Source organism: Mobula hypostoma, chromosome 4 (genome assembly GCF_963921235.1).
Source record: "Mobula hypostoma chromosome 4, sMobHyp1.1, whole genome shotgun sequence".
Lineage (NCBI taxonomy): Eukaryota > Metazoa > Chordata > Chondrichthyes > Myliobatiformes > Myliobatidae > Mobula > Mobula hypostoma.
In genome coordinates, this window is record NC_086100.1 from 13,216,590 (window position 1) to 13,235,852 (window position 19,263).

The 19,263-nt window shown below is 45.1% G+C and overlaps 1 protein-coding gene across 1 annotated transcript in view; it reads right to left on the minus strand.

The window, feature by feature from the left end:
• The window catches only part of LOC134345131 (rho guanine nucleotide exchange factor 26-like), a 235,424-nt gene that overhangs the window by 214,016 nt on the left and 2,145 nt on the right, over nucleotides 1-19,263 (minus strand). The window contains exon 2 of the mRNA XM_063045315.1: nucleotides 8,200-8,999. Within this exon, the coding sequence (XP_062901385.1) occupies nucleotides 8,200-8,892 (693 nt within the window). The 5' untranslated portion in view covers nucleotides 8,893-8,999. The remainder of the gene's footprint in view (nucleotides 1-8,199; nucleotides 9,000-19,263) is intronic.

Below are 19,263 nucleotides of genomic sequence, written 5' to 3' on the forward strand. Positions count from 1 at the left end.
ACAGTGACAGACCAGTCCCCACTGGTTCTGTACCCGTGTTATACAGTGACATATCTGTCCCCACCGGTACCGTACCCCAGTGTTATACAGTGATAGACCCGTCCTCAGTGGGACTGTACCCCAGTTTATACAGTGACAGACCTGCCCCCAGTAGTACTATACCCATGTTATCCAGTGACAGACTTGATCTGTACTATTGTACCTCAGTGAGACAAAAATAAAACAAAAACTTTATAAACTTTTTTGATGGCTTCTGTAAGACCGATCATCCGTTTTTGTGTTACACATGGCATTCAATACCACATACACATTGAAATTCATTTCCACCTGATGTCAATGCAATCTAGCTTCTGAAAATACTGGTATACATCTGTTACTATATTATGATTAAAGTTGGTAAAACAGGAGGATTTTACCCCGGGATTAACCATATCTGTAAAGTGTAATTAGAGATAAAGAAATTATTTTCATAAGAATAGAACAGCACAGTACAGGCCCTTCGGCCCACCATGTTGTGCTGACCTTGCAATCTACTCAATCTGACCCTTCCCTCTCCCACAGCCCTCCGTTTTATGTAAGATATAGCATATATTTATCTAGAAGAGGGCATAGCTACAGATACTGATAACCTCTATATACAATCTCTGAAAAGGATGCAACCATGTCAAAATTTACAAGTGTTTCTGATTCAGAACTCTAAGATTTTGACAAAGAGTAAACAGTCTACTTGCCAAATTGACCCTGCCCCACCACACTTTTTAGCAACTCTTAATAGTGTTTTTCTGTTAGAAAAATTATTAACACATCCCCTGATACTGGAGATTTCCAGCTGTCTTCAAAACTGTGGCTGTCAAACCCTTACCTAAAAAGCCAAACTTCGATAGTGAGGTACAAGCCAACCTCAGACATTTATCAATTCTTCCCCTTCCTGGCCAAGATTATTAAGAAGTTCATTTTCAACCAACTCAACAGCTATCTGAACAACAATATTCTAGAAAAGTTTTACAAAGGTTTTAGGGCATGTCACAGCATGGAGCTGCCCCTTACCAAAATTGTTGGTGAATTTAGGCTCAGCAATGAAGCCAACAGAGTCTCAGTTCCAGTTCTCTTAGATCTGAGTGCTGCCCTGAACACAATTGACCATAACATTCTCCTAGATCGCCTAGAGAACTGTGTTGGCCTCTCTGGGAGTGCCCTTCAATGGTTTCAACTTGATGGAATGAACACCAATTGCTAGAGCTTCCGGTAATGCTCCCCCCCTACCAGCCTCCTTCACTATTCCCCATTCCCCTATCCCTCTCTCACCTGATCTCCTTACTTGCTCATCACCTCACTCAGGAGCTCCTCCCCCTTTCCTTTATTCCAGGACCTCTGTCCTCTCCCATCAGATTCCCCCTTCTCCAGTCCTGTACCTCTTTCACCAATCAACTTCCAAGCTCTTTACTTCACCTCTCCCCCCTCCCAGTTTCACCTATTACCTTGTGTTTTTTCCTTCCCGCCATCCACACCACCCCCCCCAACTTTCTAAATCCGACTCCTCATCTTTTTTCCCTCCAGTCCTGCTGAAGGATCTCGGCCCAAAATGTCGACTATACTCTTTTCCATTGATGTGGCCTGGCCTGCTGAGTTCCTCCAGCATTTTCTGTGTGTTGCTTGGATTTCCAGCATCTGCAGATTTTCTCTTGGTTGTTAAATGGTGTTCATATATCTGAGAGAGAATTTTTTTTGTCTCTGATGGAGACCGAGGTTCAATGTAGATTTTGGTGTTGCTCAGGGAGGCTGTCCTGGTCCCCTGCTCATCTCCTTGTACATGCTCCCCTTAGGAGGCATCATTAGAGAACATAAACTTGATTTCCAGCGCTATGCAGATGACACACAATTATACATCTCCGTTGAGCCTGATGGTGATAACACCGACTTCTCTGACTTCCTATCTGACTGCAATAAACAAATGGATGAACAATGCTTTCCTAAAACTAAATGAAGATGAAACTGAAATACGTTCAGTTGGTTCCAAAGCCAGACACAAATCTCTTGATAAACTTGGCTTCCCTTGTACAATCAGAAGTAACTAGCCTGAATTTTACCCTTGTCCTTTGTTTTACCCTTGATTCAGATTAAATTTTAAATCCCATATAAAGGAAGTGACCAGAGCAACACACATTTGCACAGTACTGTATGTGACAACCTTTATCCTCTCTCTCTTTTCAACCCATGGTTCTGCTAATCGTGGCATCTTCACTGCTTCTGACTACTTTCTGTCCGGATTGAAGAGGGTAGATTCTTTCCTTTCAGATTGCAAAAAGGCTGCCTCCAGCAATACCCCTTTGCAAAGGGCACAGCTGAAAACGTGGCGAAATCCAGGGTTTCTCACATTGAAGATGAAGAGGAATAACAGTGGGTGATGGCTCAGGAAGGATTCTGGGAACTAACTTTCTCTTGCGGAGTGCCTGTTTCAAGCATGCTCAGTCTTAAGCTCTCCAATGGGCAAAGTGCCAGAGAAGAGGTGGAGTGGAGAGCGGGAACATAGAAACATAGAAAATAGGTGCAGGAGTAGGCCATTCAGCCCTTCAAGCCTGCACCGCCATTCAGTATGATCATGGCTGATCATCCAACTCAGAACCCTGTATCTGCCTTCCCTCCATACCCCCTGATCCCTTTAGCCACAAGGGCCATATCTAACTCCTTCTTAAATATAGCCAATAAACTGGCCTCAACTGTTTCCTGCGGCAGAGAATTCCACAGATTACTAGTGGTTAATGAACATCAATGAACATTACTAGTTTACATGGTTCCTTCAGCTAATAAAAGCAGGATGCCCATTTTAACTTGCAGTTGGCGGGGGGGTGAGGGGGGAGATTAAGAGTTTGGAAATGAATAAGAGCAGAGACAAGGAAATAATGGCAAAAAGAGAAGGTTGGGAAGAGAGATATCTCATTTATTTCCTATCCCTACATTCATTTGTGTGATCACTCAAATTGAGTATGATGCTCTCCTAAGCAGTTGTTCCCCTATTGGTGAACGCTTGTGCATGACATTGTCTAACTCGGGAAGGCTGGCGAATGGGCAGCCACCATGGATTGAGGTCAGGGTCCAGAGGTAAGATGACTGGGGACCCATCACAGTTATAGCCTTCCTCCACCTTCACTGCCACTGTGATGTTTCAGCATCTTCTACCAGACTGTTGAGGTCTTGGTCAGATCACTCTTTGCCAGGAATCTCCCCCTTGACCTTACCAACACAGATCTCAAGATCTCAGGAACTCACAAGCCTCTCCACTATGACAAGGTGACAATCCTCGGAGAAGCCACGTTCAATAATCCCACATTTTCTCCAGCGACAGTCAAATTTAAAGTTCTCTCCCTCATTTTGTGACTCCTCCAAAACTCTCTTCCCCACTTTCTATCTCTAATCTTCACCATCCCAATCATCCTCAGAGTGATCTGAAATGCTTCAATCCCAACCAACTGATCACTTGCTAACTTTCCCACTGGTGTCCACATCTTTAGCTTCCAAGCCATGGAATTCCCCCCCAAGTATCTGTCACTCCGTTTGTCAGTTCTTCAAGAGACCCCTTAAAATTATGGACACCAAGCTTTTGTGGGTAAGATAACATTTTATGGTACCAGCTTTAGGACTGAGTTTAATTCCTGCCGATTACTGTAAATAGTTTGCATGTTTCTCCCCATGACTGCGTGGGTTTGCTCTGACTGCTCGGGTTTTCCCCCACATTCTAATGACGTACAGCAGTGGTCCCCAACCACTGGGCCGTGGACCGGTACCGGGCCGCAAAGCAGGTGCTACCGGACCGTGAGGAAATGATATGAGTCAGCTGCACCTCTCCTCATTCCCTGTCACGCACTGTTGAACTTGAACATAGGGTTGCCAACTGTCCCGTATTTGCCGGGACATCCCGTATATTGGGCTAAATTGGTTTGTCCCATATTTCCCCCGCTAAGGGAAAGCGTTCCTATGAAACCTTTCGTGCTGAAATGGCGTGAAGCGAAGAAGCAATTACCATTTATATGGGAAAAATTTTTGAGCATTCCCAGATCCAAAAAATAACCTACCAAATCATACCAAATAACACATAAAACCGAAAATAAGTAACACTAACATATAGTAAAAGCAGGAATGATGATAAGTACAGTCTATACAAAGTAGAAATAATGTATGTACAGTATAGTCAGGAAGATGAAGTCAAAACCGATTTGTGGGGAAAAATCGGCACGTACGCGCATGCGCACATCGCATGCGCACACAGGTGCCCGCGCAAGGCTTCATGGTCATGGTAGTCTTTCCTGGGATAAAGTGTCCCGGGTTTGACTGCTACTTTTGTCCCTTATTTTGGAGTGAGAAAGTAAAAGACATGTTGAGGTGAGTTTAACCCCACTTGAACACCCCCTCCTCCCGGTCGGCAAGAATATTGTCAATATTAAACCGGTCCGTGGTGCAAAAAAGGTTGGGACCCCTGATGTACAGGCTAGGGTCAGCCAGTTATGGCCATGATATGTTGTTGCTGGAAACACAGCAATACTTGTGGGCAGTCACCAGCGCATCCCAAGTGTACTGGTCATTGGCGTATTTCACTTTATGTTTCAGAATCAGATTGAATATCACCAGCATATGTCGTGAAATCTGTTAAATATATATATATATTAATTTGTTAGATAAAGATAGTGCAAAACCAGACATAATAAAAGTGAGATAGTGTTCCTGGGTTCAATGTCTATTTAGGAATCAGATGGCAGAGGAGAAGCTGTTCCTGAATCGCTGAGTGTGTGCCTTGAAGTTTCTACCTCCTAGCTGATGGTAACAATGAGAAGAGGGCATGTCCTGGGCGATGGGGAGTCCTTAGGGAGGATAGTACCCAAGTTGGAGTTGACTAAGTTTACAACTTTCTATCACTTTTTTTGTTCATGTACAGTAGTCCCCCACCCCACCATACCAGACAGTGATGCATCCTGTCAGAATGGTCTCTATTGTACATCTATAGACGTTTGAGTGTCTTAAGTGACAAACCAAATCTCCTCAAACTCCTAATGAAATTTGGTGTTATCTTGCCTTCTTTATAGCTGCATCGATATGTCGTACCAGGTTAGATCCCCAGAGATCTTGACACTCAAGAAAATGAAATCGCTCACTCTCTCCAGTTCTGATCCCTCTCTGAGGATTGGTTCATGTTCTCTCAGCCTACCCTTTCAGAAGTCCACAATCAGCTTTTTGGTCTTACTGACTTTGAGTGCAAGGTTGTTGCTGCGACAGCACTCAACTAGCTTCAATGTTCATATAACAGATAATTCTCATCTTTATAACCTTTTGTTGACAATTCTTTGTTATCCTCCTTCCAAAGCATCCTAGAACATCTTTCTCTTTTAAAGAAGCAATGAAGATTTGGAGGTCAAAGCTCTAGGTCTGTAAGTCTGGGGATGTAGTCTGGAGGTCGACAGCCAGGATGCAGCCTGCCCTGGGCTTGGAGGACCATCTGTATGTGTTGTTGGAGGAGTGGAAATCGGGCTCAGGGGTTCCCTGCCTGGGGTCCATTGATCCCTCGGTTAATGATAGTGGCACAAAAAAGTTTGGGAACCCTGGTTTATCTATTGTTGCATGGTGTATGTTGGCTGCAGCTGGTTCTGCTGAACATACACTGGAATTTAGAAGGATGAGAGGGGATCTTATTGAAACATAAGATTATTAAGGGATTGGGCACGCTGGAGGCAGGAAGCATGTTCCTGCTGATGGGTGAGTCCAGAACCAGAGGCTACAGTTTAAGAATAGGGGGTAGGCCATTTAGAACGGAGTTGAGGAAAAACTTTTTCACCCAGAGAGTGGTGGATATGTGGAATGCTCTGCCCCAGAAGGCTGTGGAGGCCAAGTCTCTGGGTGCTTTCAAGAAAGAGATGGGTAGAGCTCTTAAAGATAGCAGAATCAAAGGTTATGGGGAGAAGGCAGGAACTAGATACTGATTGTAGATGATCAGCCATGATCACAGTGAATGGTGGTGCTGGCTCGAAGGGCCGAATGGCCTACTCCTGCAACTATTGTCTATGTTGGGTACGCTACATTGGCACCAGCATGTGTGGCAAGACTTGCGGACTGTCTCTAGCACATCATCAGATTGTGTTGGTTGTTAACATTATTGATTTTACAGCATGTTTCAACATACATGTGATTAATAAATAAAATCTAATGATGGGCTGTCTTTTCATGTGGTGAGCGCCATTGAGGGATGGAGTCATGTGGAGAATAAAAAAAATTTGCTGGAGATGATGGGCATTGGAGACAAAAGTCTAAGAATAATACATCCAATGAACACAAAATGCTGGAGGAACTCAGATCAGGCAGCATCTTATGGAAGGAAATGGACAACCTGTGTTTCAGGTGGATACCCTTCACCTAGTACAGATGGAGGGTCTCAGCCCAAAATGTCCACTACCCCTTTCCCTCCACAGATGCTGCCTGACCTGCAGAGTTCTTCCAGCAGCCAGTCTTTTTCTCACCATTCCAGCCTCAGCCTCTTGTGTTCATCTCTTTGTTTATGTAACTTTCCACAGGCAAACTCCTATTGCCTGCAGTCAGATTTTCAATTGACTGTCTCCTGACTGAAATTTTCCATTGAATGGCACCAATACACAGGATTAAAAGAGGCTCTAGAGGGCGGTGTACCCACTCCAGCTCCATCAGGGGTATAACCACTTCCTCTCTCACCATTGGGGAATTCTTCAAATCACAGTGTCTGAAGAAGGCAACGTCCATCATGAAGGACCCTTCCCATCGGGGGCCTGCCCTCTTTTCATGACTACCATCGGGGACGATGTTACAGGAGCCTGAAGACACACACTCAGTACGTTAGGAATAGATTCTTCCCCTCTGCCAGTAGATTTCTGAATGGCCCATGAATCCATGATCACTACCTTACGAGCAGGGAGGTACTACTGAAGTTGTACAAGGCCTTGATGAGACCACACCTGGAGTATTGTGCGCAGTTTTGGTCCCCTAATCTGATGAAAGACATCCTTGCCATAGAGGGAGTACAAAGAAGGTTCACCAGATTGACTCCTGGGATGGCAGGACTTTCATATGAAGAAAGACTGGATCGACTAGGCTTATACTCATTGGAATTTAGAAGATTGAGGGGGGATCTTATTGAAACATACAAAATCCTAGAGGGATTGGACAGGCTAGATGTAGGAAGATTGTTCCCGATGTTGGGGAAGTCTAGAACGAGGGGTCACAGTTTGAGGATAAAGGGGAAGCCTTTTAGGACCGAGATTAGGAAAAACTTCTTCATACAGAGAGTGGTGAATCTGTGGAATTCTCTGCCACAGGAAACAGTTGAGGCCAGTTCATTAGCCATATTTAAGAGGGAGTTAGATATGGCCCTTGTGGCTAAAGGGATCAGGGGGTATGGAGGGAAGGCTGGTACAGTGTTCTGAGTTGGATGATCAGCCATGATCATACTGAATGGCGGTGCAGGCTCGAAGGGCCGAATGGCCTACTCCTGCACCTATTTTCTATGTTTCTATGTTTCTATTCCTCTTTTGCTCTATTTATTTTTTATTTTAACTTATAGAAATAGTTACCTCTTTCACTGCACGGCAGCCGCCAAACAACAAATTTCTCTAGATAACGTCAGGGATAATAAGACTAATTCTGATCCTGAACCAATCTTTTCGGAAGCTGCCGAGGTAGTGGTAGAGGTAGAGGCAAAAACATTAGGGACAAGGTTCAAAGAGACATAGATAGAATGGACAGCCAAAGATTTTTGTTACATGGCAGAAATGGCAAATGCAACGAGGCATAATTTTAAGGCAATTGGAGGTAATTATTTAGGGGAGGTTAGAGTTAGCTTTTTCCTTGCACTAAGTGTGGTATGTTCCTGCAATGCCCAGCCAGAGGTGGTGGTAGATGCAGATACATTAGGGACTCTTGGGTAACCAGAAGGATGAAAGAAAAATGGAGGGAATTGATCTTAGCATAGGTTAAAGGGTCAGCACAACACTGTGGGCTGAAAGGCCTGTACTGTGCTGTTCCATGTTCTGTATATAACTTGTATATACACTAAATACTGTATTTACACAACTTTACATTTCACTAAATGAAGGCAAATGAAAGATTTCCAGATTTTCACAACCTATTATTGACCATTAAAACAAAAAAAAATGTATTATTAATTCATTGTCTCAAACAAGAATTTACCTTCACTTTGCCCCATGAGGAGAATTTCTCCTTGTCCTCGACCACGGTCTTGAGGCTGAGTTGGGACCTCTGGTTGTTCGCCTTCATGTTCAATGCGCTGTCGAAATGAATGCCACTAACCACTGCCCTTCTGTATGAGGTGGACCTCAGGCCACGACACAGCTGTCCAGGACTGTCCGGCTCGGGGTCAGTGTCTCCGTCCAAGTCCAGTTTGGGCACCAGAGGAGCACTGGGTGTCTCCAGCATACTCTGCACTCTCCGGTTTCTGGCACTGAACTGCCGGCTGTGGCCATTCAGGCTGTGGTTCTTGACTTTGACTCCCGACGCCAGGTCTTTGGGGATGATCTGCTGGGTGCCATTCTTCAACGAGACGGCACTGTTAGTGCTCAGGATGGGGCGGTTCTTTTCGGGCACAGGAAGTGAGTGGGTGGAGGTCTGCATCTGCGGCAAGGGCTGGCCATTGGGAGATGTTACCATATTCCCATTACTGGTGTGGACAGTGGGCACACCACCGTGGAGCGGGAAGTCCGTCACTGTGACGCCATCGGCTTGCAAGGAAGAAGGCCTCGTCTTAGTCCGATGATTAAAAGAGCCGGTGACGGGCGACTTGGGAGTTGACCTTCTCCTCCGCCAGAGCGGGGTTATGGCGAGATTGGACAAGTCAACTTCACTCTCCTGATCCATTCTGACCATCGAGGTTAAGCATCAGCGACAGTTGAGCTCAGGAGGCCCCATTAACCATCACTCATTGCAGGCAGCAGAGAGGGACCCTGAGTCTCGTCCAGACCGGGAAAGATGCCCTGTCCAACGACAGAAAAAATTGTAGTAAATCTCTTCAAGCTCAAACAACGTACATAGGTTTGTGATCAGTAAGAGCATAAACGATTACGGGGAAGAGGGTAGGAGAATGGGATTGAGAGGCATAATGAAATCAGCCATAAAGAAATTGTGGAGCAGACTTGATGGGCCGAATGGCCTAATTTTGCCCATTTGGTGGAGTCACCAAATATTTTCAAGATGAGTTTGCTTGGACTTTAGGGTAGTTGAGAGTTTTGGGGATCAGACAAGAAAGTGGAGTGTTGGCCAAGTTCAATCTTGAACTTCCTACTGGTTGGAGCAACCTCAAAGGGGTCATGGTGGCCCAGAAAGAGCGGATGTGGACAGGATGTTTCCTGAGCTCTCTCCCAATATCAAGGCTTCTATGGGTAGATGCTCAAAACAATCACTGAGTGCCACCCCAGTATGGGATTACCAGGAGAATGGAGGGCACATTCCAGGGATGTTATTTTTGAAACTAAGAACCATTCCCATTTATTCATGACTCAAAACTTCCCTAAATAGTGCTATACCATTCCAAATGGCTTTGAGAACCTGAGGTCATGCATCAGGAAGACACACACACACGAACAAGCCCAGCGGCTATCACTGGGCAGGAGGTACAGAAACCTGAAGATGTTCTTAAACAACCAGATTCAAGAACAGCTACTTCCCTTCAACCATTCAGTTCTTGAACCAATTGGCAAAACCCTAATCACTACAGTTCAGTAAAACCATGACCATTTTGATGTATTAAGTTGTGATCTTCCTTGCATGATGTTTAATGTATTTTTCTTGACAGTGCCTCTGACACATGGGTCTACGATGCTGCAGTAAGTATGTTTTTCATTGCATTTGTGCATTGGACAATAAACTCAACTTCGGCTTTGAGAAGTACACCACCACATAAACACGATGCCCCTATCGAGTACCCAATTGCATTAGGATCTGCAGGTCCCACATTGGTCATGTTAGCCACTGTAGATCTGGAGTCATGGTGTTATACAACATGGAAACAGGGCCTTAGACAACTTTGTTGCCGTGGACTATCTGAGCTAATCCTATTTACTCACATTTGGCCTACATCCCCCACTTCCATCCATGCAGCTGTCCAAATGTCTGTTAAATGATGGAATTGAGCCCAGCTCTGCCATTTCCTCTGACATCTCATTCCATAAACCCATCACCACTTGTGTGAAAAACCTGCCCCTCAGATCACCTTTAATTTCCTGCCCCTCCCCCCCCCATCTCACCATAAAACTAGTTATTGATTTTTCTACCCTGGGAAAGAGGCTGTAACTGTTCAGCTTATCTGTGCCCCTCATGATCTGAGAAACTTCATAAGGTCCCCTCTCAGCCTTCTCTTCTCCACAGAAAACAGCTCAGGCTTATCCAATGTCTCTTCTTTGATGTCTGCCCAAGTCTTCCACTCCCAGAGTGGAAGACAGACATCCTTGATCATGAGGTACTGTCAAAGAAAAAAGATTTTTTAAAAAACTTCTTTAAGACTTATTTTTCTGAGCACAAAACATAGAACAGTACAGCACAGTACAGGTAGTTTGGCTCACTATGTTTTGCCAACCTTTTAACCTACTCTAAGATCAATCTAACCCTTCCCTTCCATGTGCCTCTCCATTTTTCTATCGTCCAAATGCCTTCAATGTCATTAATGAGTCTGCATCTACTACCACCATGGGCAGAACAGAGTCACCACTCTCTGGCTAAAGAAATTCCACCTCCTCTCTGTTCTAAAGGGACAACCTGTGTTCAGAGACTGCCACCCCTCAGCCACCAGCTCTCCAGGAGACATGTTTGAGATCCTGGATCGGAGAGATTCACCATAGGATTATTAAGATGTGGGAACAGAACTAGGCCATTTGGCTCATCGGATATCTGCTCTGCCATTTGATCATGAATGAGTTATCATCCCTCTCAACCCCATTCTCCTGTCTTCTCCCAGTAACTTTTGATAACCTTACTAATCAAAAACCTATCAACCTCCGCGTTCAATGACTTGGCCTCCACATCTGTTGGTGGTAATGAGTTCCACAGATTCACCACCCTCTGGTTCAATAAATTCCTCCTCAGTTCCATTCTAAAGGAACATCCTTCTGTTCGGAGTCTGTGCCGTCTGGTCCTAGACTCACCCATTATAGGAAACATCCTCTACATATCCACTCCCTCAAGGGTTTTCAGCCTTCATTAGGTTTCAATGAGATGCCTCCTCTCCTCTTTCTTCTAAACTCCAGCGTACAGGCCCAGAGCCATCAAACACCTGGGTCTGGGGCTTGCAGCTGATTGCCTTCCACAAAGCACATTAGGCATCTTAGTTACATTAAAATAAGAAGCCATAAATAGTTCATCTCAAGCATGAGATTGCCCGAAAAAAAGACAAGTGTTCCTGATTGAGCAACAGCTCAATTATAAATTTCTTATCCTTGCCATCAAACATTTCTTTGGTTTCCACTTCTACTTCTCCCTGTCTTGTCTCAGGTTGTAGAGCCTTGGCAGTTCTCTGCCCTCCCTAGTTCCCACCTCCTCTTTATTCCCTCATTGTCTGCCTCACTGTGTCACCACACACTGGAACTACCTCCCTAAAGCCTCTTCTCTCAGGCCTCCAATGCAACCTACTTTCCTGAATTAAACTTTGCCACAAACAGTTAAAGATTCGGGCTGAGACACCACATCATGTTCTGGCGAAGGGTCTTGGCCCGAAACATTGACTGTTTATTCCCTTCATAGATGTTTCCTGGCCTGCTGAGTTCCTCCAATGTTTTAAGTGTATTGCTCTGGATTTCCAGCAACTGTAGAATCTCGTGTTCTGATTACCTGTGCTATTATCCTCTTTGTGAAGGTCATTTCCAAGGTTTGGGGCCGATTGCATTCCAGCAAAGCACATTTAAAGGAAAAGCTCAAATATTCTCCCTCAGTCATAAGCTTAAATCTCACCACATGCCAACTGCCAGCAGGCTGACTTAAAAAGTTATGAGACAGCCACCAAACAGAGACACAAGAGCACTACGGTGGTGTAGTAGTTAGTGCAACACTCTTACAGCTATGGGCATTGAATTCAATCCCGGCGTCCTCTGTAAGGAGTTTGTACATTCTCCCCGTGACCTATGACAGGATGCTATTCATCGACTGGGCCTCTGTACTTCCCTCTGCAATTGGATCCTAAGACTTCCTAACTGGAAGACCACAATCTGAGCAGATTGGTGATAACATCTCCCCCTCGCTGACGATCAACACTGGTGCACCTCAGGGGTGTGTGCTTAGCCCACTGCTCTACACTCTATATACACATGACTGTGTGGCTAGGCATAGCTCAAATACCATCTATAAATTTGTTGATGATACAATCATTGTTGGTAGAATCTCAGGCAGTGACGAGAGGGCGTACAGGAGTGAGATATGCCAACTAGTGGAGTGGTGCCACAGCAACAACCTGGCACTCAACGTCAGTAAGATGAAAGAGCTGATTGAGGACTTCAGGAAGGGTAAGATGAAGAAGCACATACCAATCCTCATAGAGGGATCAAAAGTTGAGAGAGTGAGCAGCTTCAAGTTCCTGGGTATCAAGATCTCTGAGGATCTAACCTGGTCCCAACCTATCGATGCAGTTATAAGGAAGGCAAGACAGTGGCTATACTTCATTAGGAGTTTGAAGAGATTTGGTATGTCAACAAAATACACTCGAAAACTTCTATAGTTGTACCGCAGAGGGCATTCTGACAGACTGCATCACTGTCTGGTATGGGGGGGGAGGGGGGTACTACTGCACAGGACCGAAAGAAGCTACAGAGGGTTGTAAATCTAGTCAGCTCCATCTTGGGTATCAGTCTACAAAGTACCCAGGACATCTTCAAGGAGCAGTGTCTCAGAAAGGCAGCGTCCATTATTAAGGACCTCCAACACCCAGGGCACGCCATTTTCTCACTGTTACCATCAGGTAGGAGATACAGAAGCCTGAAGGCACACACTCAGCGATTCAGGAACAGCTTCTTCCCCTCTGCCATCCGATTCCTAAATGGACATTGAACCCTCGGACACTACCTCACATTTTTAGTATATATTATTTGTTTTTTTGCACAATTTTTAATCTATTCAATATATGTTTAATTGATTTACTTATCTTTTTTTTCTTCTATATTATGTATTGCATTGAACTGTTGCTGATAAGTTAACAAATTTCACGACACATGCTGGTGATAATAAACCTGACTCTGATTCTTTTTTTCTGGCATGTGCCTGCGTGTCTGTGCGTCCATCCGTGATGATGTCTCTTTCATGGCTTATACAAGGCGCGGAGTGAGAGAGAGACTGTGTGACACACCACTCCTCACACAGACATTTTCATAGTATTTTCCCTTTATTGTACGAGGTCGAGTTGCGATCTCCACACTCAAGCCGGCACAGATGGAAAGCATACTCGGGAGCAGACCTGACTAGTTTTGAACCCAGGAACCTCCGCTCCCGGGACCGGCGCCGATGTCGTTGCGTCACCAGCCGGCCCAGAGCAGGATTACGTGGGTTTCCTGCGAGTGCTCCAGATTCCTCCCACAGATCAAACACGTGTTGGTTCGTAGGTTAATCGATCATGGTAAGTTATCCAGTGATCAGGCTAGTGTTAAGTAGATCGGTTGCTAGGCAGTGTATCTCATTGGACTGAAAGGGCCTATTCCATGCCGTATCTGCAGTACGTACATCGATACCTAAATAAATCAATCTGGAAATGCTGAAATCTAGACCAACACTCAACAGAAGAAATCAGCAGGTCAGGCAGCATCTATGGAGGGAAATAGACAGTCAGCGCTTCAGGTTGAGACACAACCCCATTCTACTGGAGGACCATCAACAGAGACCTGACCAGCGGTATCACTGTCGGCTGTGGAAAATGCAAGATGTCTGACTGCAAGACCCTGCAATGGATTATGAGGACTGGTGAGAGAATCATCAGGGTCTCTTTCCACCCCCCACCCCCCAGGACACATAACAGAAGCACTGCATTCACAGAGCCCTCAGCATTGTTAAGGACCCCTTCCATCCAGCTCAAAACTCTTTGACTCCTACTGCCGTCAGGTAGAAGCTACAGCGGTATGAGAACAAGGACTGTTAGGCTAGGTAAGAGCTTCTTCCTCCCAGGCTATGAGACTTCTGAAGAACCTGCTACCACCCCCAGTGCACATATTCAGTAGCAATAACACATTGTATATTTAACTATATGTTGTATAGGCACTTTGGACATCTGCAGAATAATCTTTGTCTGTTTATGGTGCTGTATTAATTTTTTTTATGTGCTTGTATGCGCAATGTGTACCGTGTTTTACACCTTGGTGCCAGAGGAACGAGGTTTCGTCTAGCGGTGTATACGTGTGTACAGTTGAATGACAGTAAGCTGAACCTCAACTCAACCATTAAAGGTCAGCCTTGTTCACCGATCTGCCAGGGAAGAGAATTAACCCATCATACGCAGTTAGGAGAACATCCCAGTCCAGTCCATCACAGGCAATGCCCTCCCTACAGATGAGCACATTTACACAGAGCGATGCCAAAAGGAAGCAGCATCCACCATCAAGGACCCCCAGCCTCCCGGTCATCGTCTCTTCTCACTACTGCAATCAGGTCCAACACCACCAGGGTCAAGAACAGTTATTACCCTACAAGCATCATGCTACTAAACCACTGCGATAATCTCATCCACCACTACTCCAAACTCATTCCACAACCTGCAGACTCTCTTTCAACTCGTGTTAACAGTTTGTCTTCTTTTGCATGTTGGTATTTGTCAGTCTTTGCTTGTCTATGGTTTTTTTTTTATAAATTCTACTGATTTTTTTCTCAGCTAAAAATCATGCAAGCCACTGTATCTCAAGGTAGTACATGGTAACACATACAGTATGTACTTTGGCAATCAATGTACTTTGAACACTTGTTCCCTGAACTGGAATCTAGGCAGTCTAACATGTAGCAATTTATTTTAAAAAAAGCATCCGTTAGTCTTGCGAGACCATGGATCTGCGCCTGGAAAGTCTTCACTCTCCAGGGCGCAGGCCTGGGCAAGGTTGCATGGAAGACCGGCAGTTGCCCATGCTGCAAGTCTCCCCTCTCCACGACACCGATGTTGTCCAAGGGAAGGGCATTAGGACCCATACAGCTTGGCACCAGTGTCGTGGCAGAGCAATGTGTGATTAAGTGCCTTGCTCAAGGACACAACATGTTCCCTCGGCTGGGGCTCAAACTGACGACCTTCAGGTCGCTAATCCAATGCCTTAACCACTTGGCCACGTGCCCACTAAAAAGCATCACCTTAGAAACATAACTGGGGAAGGCCAATAAAAAGTGCAGAGAGAAAAAAGAAACAAGTTATGGTGGAACTCTGCAGGTCAAGCAGAGGCTGTGGATGGGAAAGAAACGGTGAAGGTTTTAGGTCAAGACCCCGCAATTGGGACTCAGTCAGAAACCTTGAACATCCCTTTACCTCCAGGGATGCTGTTTGACCTGCTGAGTTAATTTTATTTATTTATTTCTATTTAGTGATGCAGCACAGATCTCAGAAAAAAAATGAAAAAGCCTGAAAGAGTACAGAGAAAGTTTATTTTATTTAAAGATACAATAAGGAACAGGCCCTTCCAGCCCAACTAGCCACAGCACACAGAAACTCACCTATTTAAAAGTCATCTAATCACATGACAATTCACAATGATCAATTACCCTACTAATGGGCAAACATGAGGAATTCTGCAGGTGCTGGAAATTCAAGCAACACACATCAAAGTTGCTGGTGAACGCAGCAGGCCAGGCAGCATCTCTAGGAAGAGGTACAGTCGACGTTTCAGGCCGAGACCCTTCGTCAGGACTAACTGACGGAAGAGCTAGTAAGAGATTTGAAAGTGGGAGGGGGAGCGGGAGATCCAAAATGATAGGAGAAGACAGGAGGGGTAGGAAAAGGAGAGAGAGAGAGAGAAAGAATGTGTGTATAGCCCCATCCGTTATTTATTTTGATACACACATTCTTTTTTTCTCTCCTTTTTCTCCCTCTGTCCCTCTGACTATACCCCTTGCCCATCCTCTGGGGTTTCCCCCCTCCCCCTTTTCCTTCTCCCTGGGCCTCCTGTCCCATGATCCTCTCATATTCCTTCTGCCAATCACCTGTCCAGCTCTTGGCTCCATCCCTTCCTCTCCTGTCTTCTCCCATCATTTCAGATCTCCCCCTCCCCCTTTCAAATCTCTTACTAGCTCTTCTTTCAGTTAGTCCTGACAAAGGGCCTCAGCCCAAAACGTCGAATGTACCTCTTCCTAGAGATGCCGCCTGGCCTGCTGCATTCACCAGCAACTTTGATGTGTGTTACCCTACTAATAGGTATATCTTTGGACTGTTGGAAGAAACCAGATCACCCGGAGGAAATCTACACATTTATGGCGAGAATGTACAAAATTAGTACAGACAGCTCCAGAATTGAACTCTGAACTCTGACGCCCCGAGCCGTAACAGCATTGGGCAATCCACCATGCTACCAAGGTGCCCCTTCAGCAATCTGTATTCGTTCTACATCCAGATTCCAGCATCTGCTGTCTCTTGTGTTTCCAATCACTAGTAGCCCCGCTAACAAGAATGACCATCCAAGTAGCCATCAGGAGATCTGGCAAGTTAACATTTTGCCTGCAGTCCTTTCAAAGCATACACAAGATCCAGCAGAAATATTAACCTGCCTTATCATCCTTCAGCAACTAATTGGCCTAGTGTATACTTCCGAATGTTCTTTATTGCTGGATCATTCCTCTTGACCCGACTATCCTCCAGAAGAAATCTGGCTCCATGGGGCGGATATCCTTCAGAGAAACATTAATTATGTCCAAGCAAATTTGTGTTTGCAGTCAATAGGTCACACAGCACAGTAAACCAAGTGGAAACATGGGCACTTCTATTCATAGCATGTCAACACTGAACAAAAATAAAAGGGAGAAGTTTTCAAGTCTCCTCTTTCCTAGATCAGCACACCACTGTTCTTCTGTAGCAGTATACAGCAGGATTAAAAGGAAAGATGTAATGCTGAGAGTATATAAGGGATTGGGCAGACCTCACTCAAGAGTACTGTGAGCAGTTCTGGGCTCCTTATCCAAGGAAGGATGCGCTTGCACTGGACAGGGTCCAGAGGATCACAGGAACAAAAGGGTTAATGTATGAGGAGCATTTGATGGCTCTGTGCCTGTACTTACTAGAGCTTAGAAGAATGAGTTGGGGTCTCATTGAAATCTATCGAACATTGAAAGGCCTGCCAAAGGGTTTCAGCCTGAAACATCAACTGTACTCTTTTCCTAGATGCTGCCTGGCCTACTGAGTTCCTCCAGCATTTTGTGTGTGTTGCTCGGATTCCCAGCATCTGCAGATATTCTCTTGTTTGAATATTGACAGAACTAGTTAAAAGTGGATGTGGAGAGTATGTTTTCTATAGTGGGAGAGTTTAGGACCAGAGAGCACAGCCTCAAAATAGAGGGATATCCATTTGGAACAGAGATGAGAATAAATTTCTTAAGCCAGAGGGTGGTGAATCTGTGGAAATCCCTGCCTCCGACAGCTATGGAGGCCAAATCATTGGGTCTATTTAAGGCGGAGATTGACTGGCCCTTGATTGGTAAGGGCATCTAATTTTACAAGGAAAGGTCAAAAGAATGGGGTTAAGAGGGTTAATAAATCAACCATGATGGAAGAATGGAGCAGACACGATAGGCCGAATGGTCTAATTCTGCTGCTCTGTCTGTTGGTTTTATAGTCTAATCACAAGTGTGAGATCCAAACCTACCCACCAGGAGGCAACTACAATGATGCAATATGAAGAGCTACTGCCTCCCTGTGCCAGTTTCGACCCTGACCTCCGGTGCTGTCCGCACGCTCTTCCCCAGAACCGCAACATTTCCCCTGGTACTCTGGTCTCTCCCCACATCCCACAGAGGCGCACACTGACAGATTAAACTGGTCACTGTAATCTAACCACGGGTAGACGGGGACAAGAGAACACGATACCAGAGAATGAATTGCAATACAGAATTACATTACAGTAACCAGCCTCCCCTCCATAGGCTCTCTTTACACTTCCCACTGTCTTGGTAAAGCAGTCAGTTTAATCAAAGCTCAGCCTAAAACGTCATCTTGTTTATTCCCCTCCATAAATGCTGCTCGACTTGCTGAGTTCGTCCAGCACTTTGTGATAATCAAAGACCCTTCCCAGTCCAGTTAGCTCATCTTCTGCCCCCTCCCATTGTGCACAAAACACAAAAGCTCAAGATCACTGTACATCAGTTTCAATGACAGCTTCTATCCCACTGTCATCAGACATCTGAATGGACCTCACACAAATTAAAAGATGAACTCCTTGCCCTCCCCCACCACATTCTTATCCTGACTCTTTCCCCCTTCCTTCCCAGTCCTGATGAAGGGTCTCAGACAGAACGGTTGACTGTTTCTTCCTTAGATGCATCCTGGCCAGCTGCATTCCTCCTGCACTTTGTGTCTTGTTCTGAATTTTCAGCATCTGCAGAATTTCTTGTGAAGGTGAATTTAATTTCCTAATCAGCCTCCTTGCAACTTACACATTTTCTTTGTTTACCTGCATCGCAATACTACACTCAGTGGCCACTTTATTCAGTACAGGTGGAGTATTTCTTAGTGGTCTCCTGCTGCTGTAGCCCATCCACTTCAAGGTTCAATGTGTTGTGCATTCAGAGATGCTCTTCTGCACACCACTGTTGTAAAGTAATAGTTATTTGAGTTACCATCATCTTCCTGTCAGCTTGAACCAGCCTGGCCATTCTCCTCTGACCTCCCTCAGTAACGAGGTGTTTTCACCCACAGAACTGCTGCTCACCGGATGTTCCCCACCCCACCCTACACTGTTGGGCATAAAAATCCCAGGGGATCAACAATTCCTGAGATACTCAAGCCACCAACAATCATTCCATGTTCAAAGTCACCGAGGTCACATTTCTTCCCCATTCTGATGTTTGGTCTGGACAACAACTGAACCTCTTGACCATGTCTGCATGCTTTTTCCTATTGAGTTGCTGCCTTATGATTGGCTGATTAGAAATTTGCATTAGGTGTACCTAATAAAGTGGCCACTGGGTGTCTATTCTGAATTCATTAATTGCTTTCCCCTCTGTACTATCTCAATGCACGGTTATAATGGAGTGTTCTGCACGGATGCCATGTAAAACTGATTAAAACTGTCTTGGTGCATGGGACAAAATCAA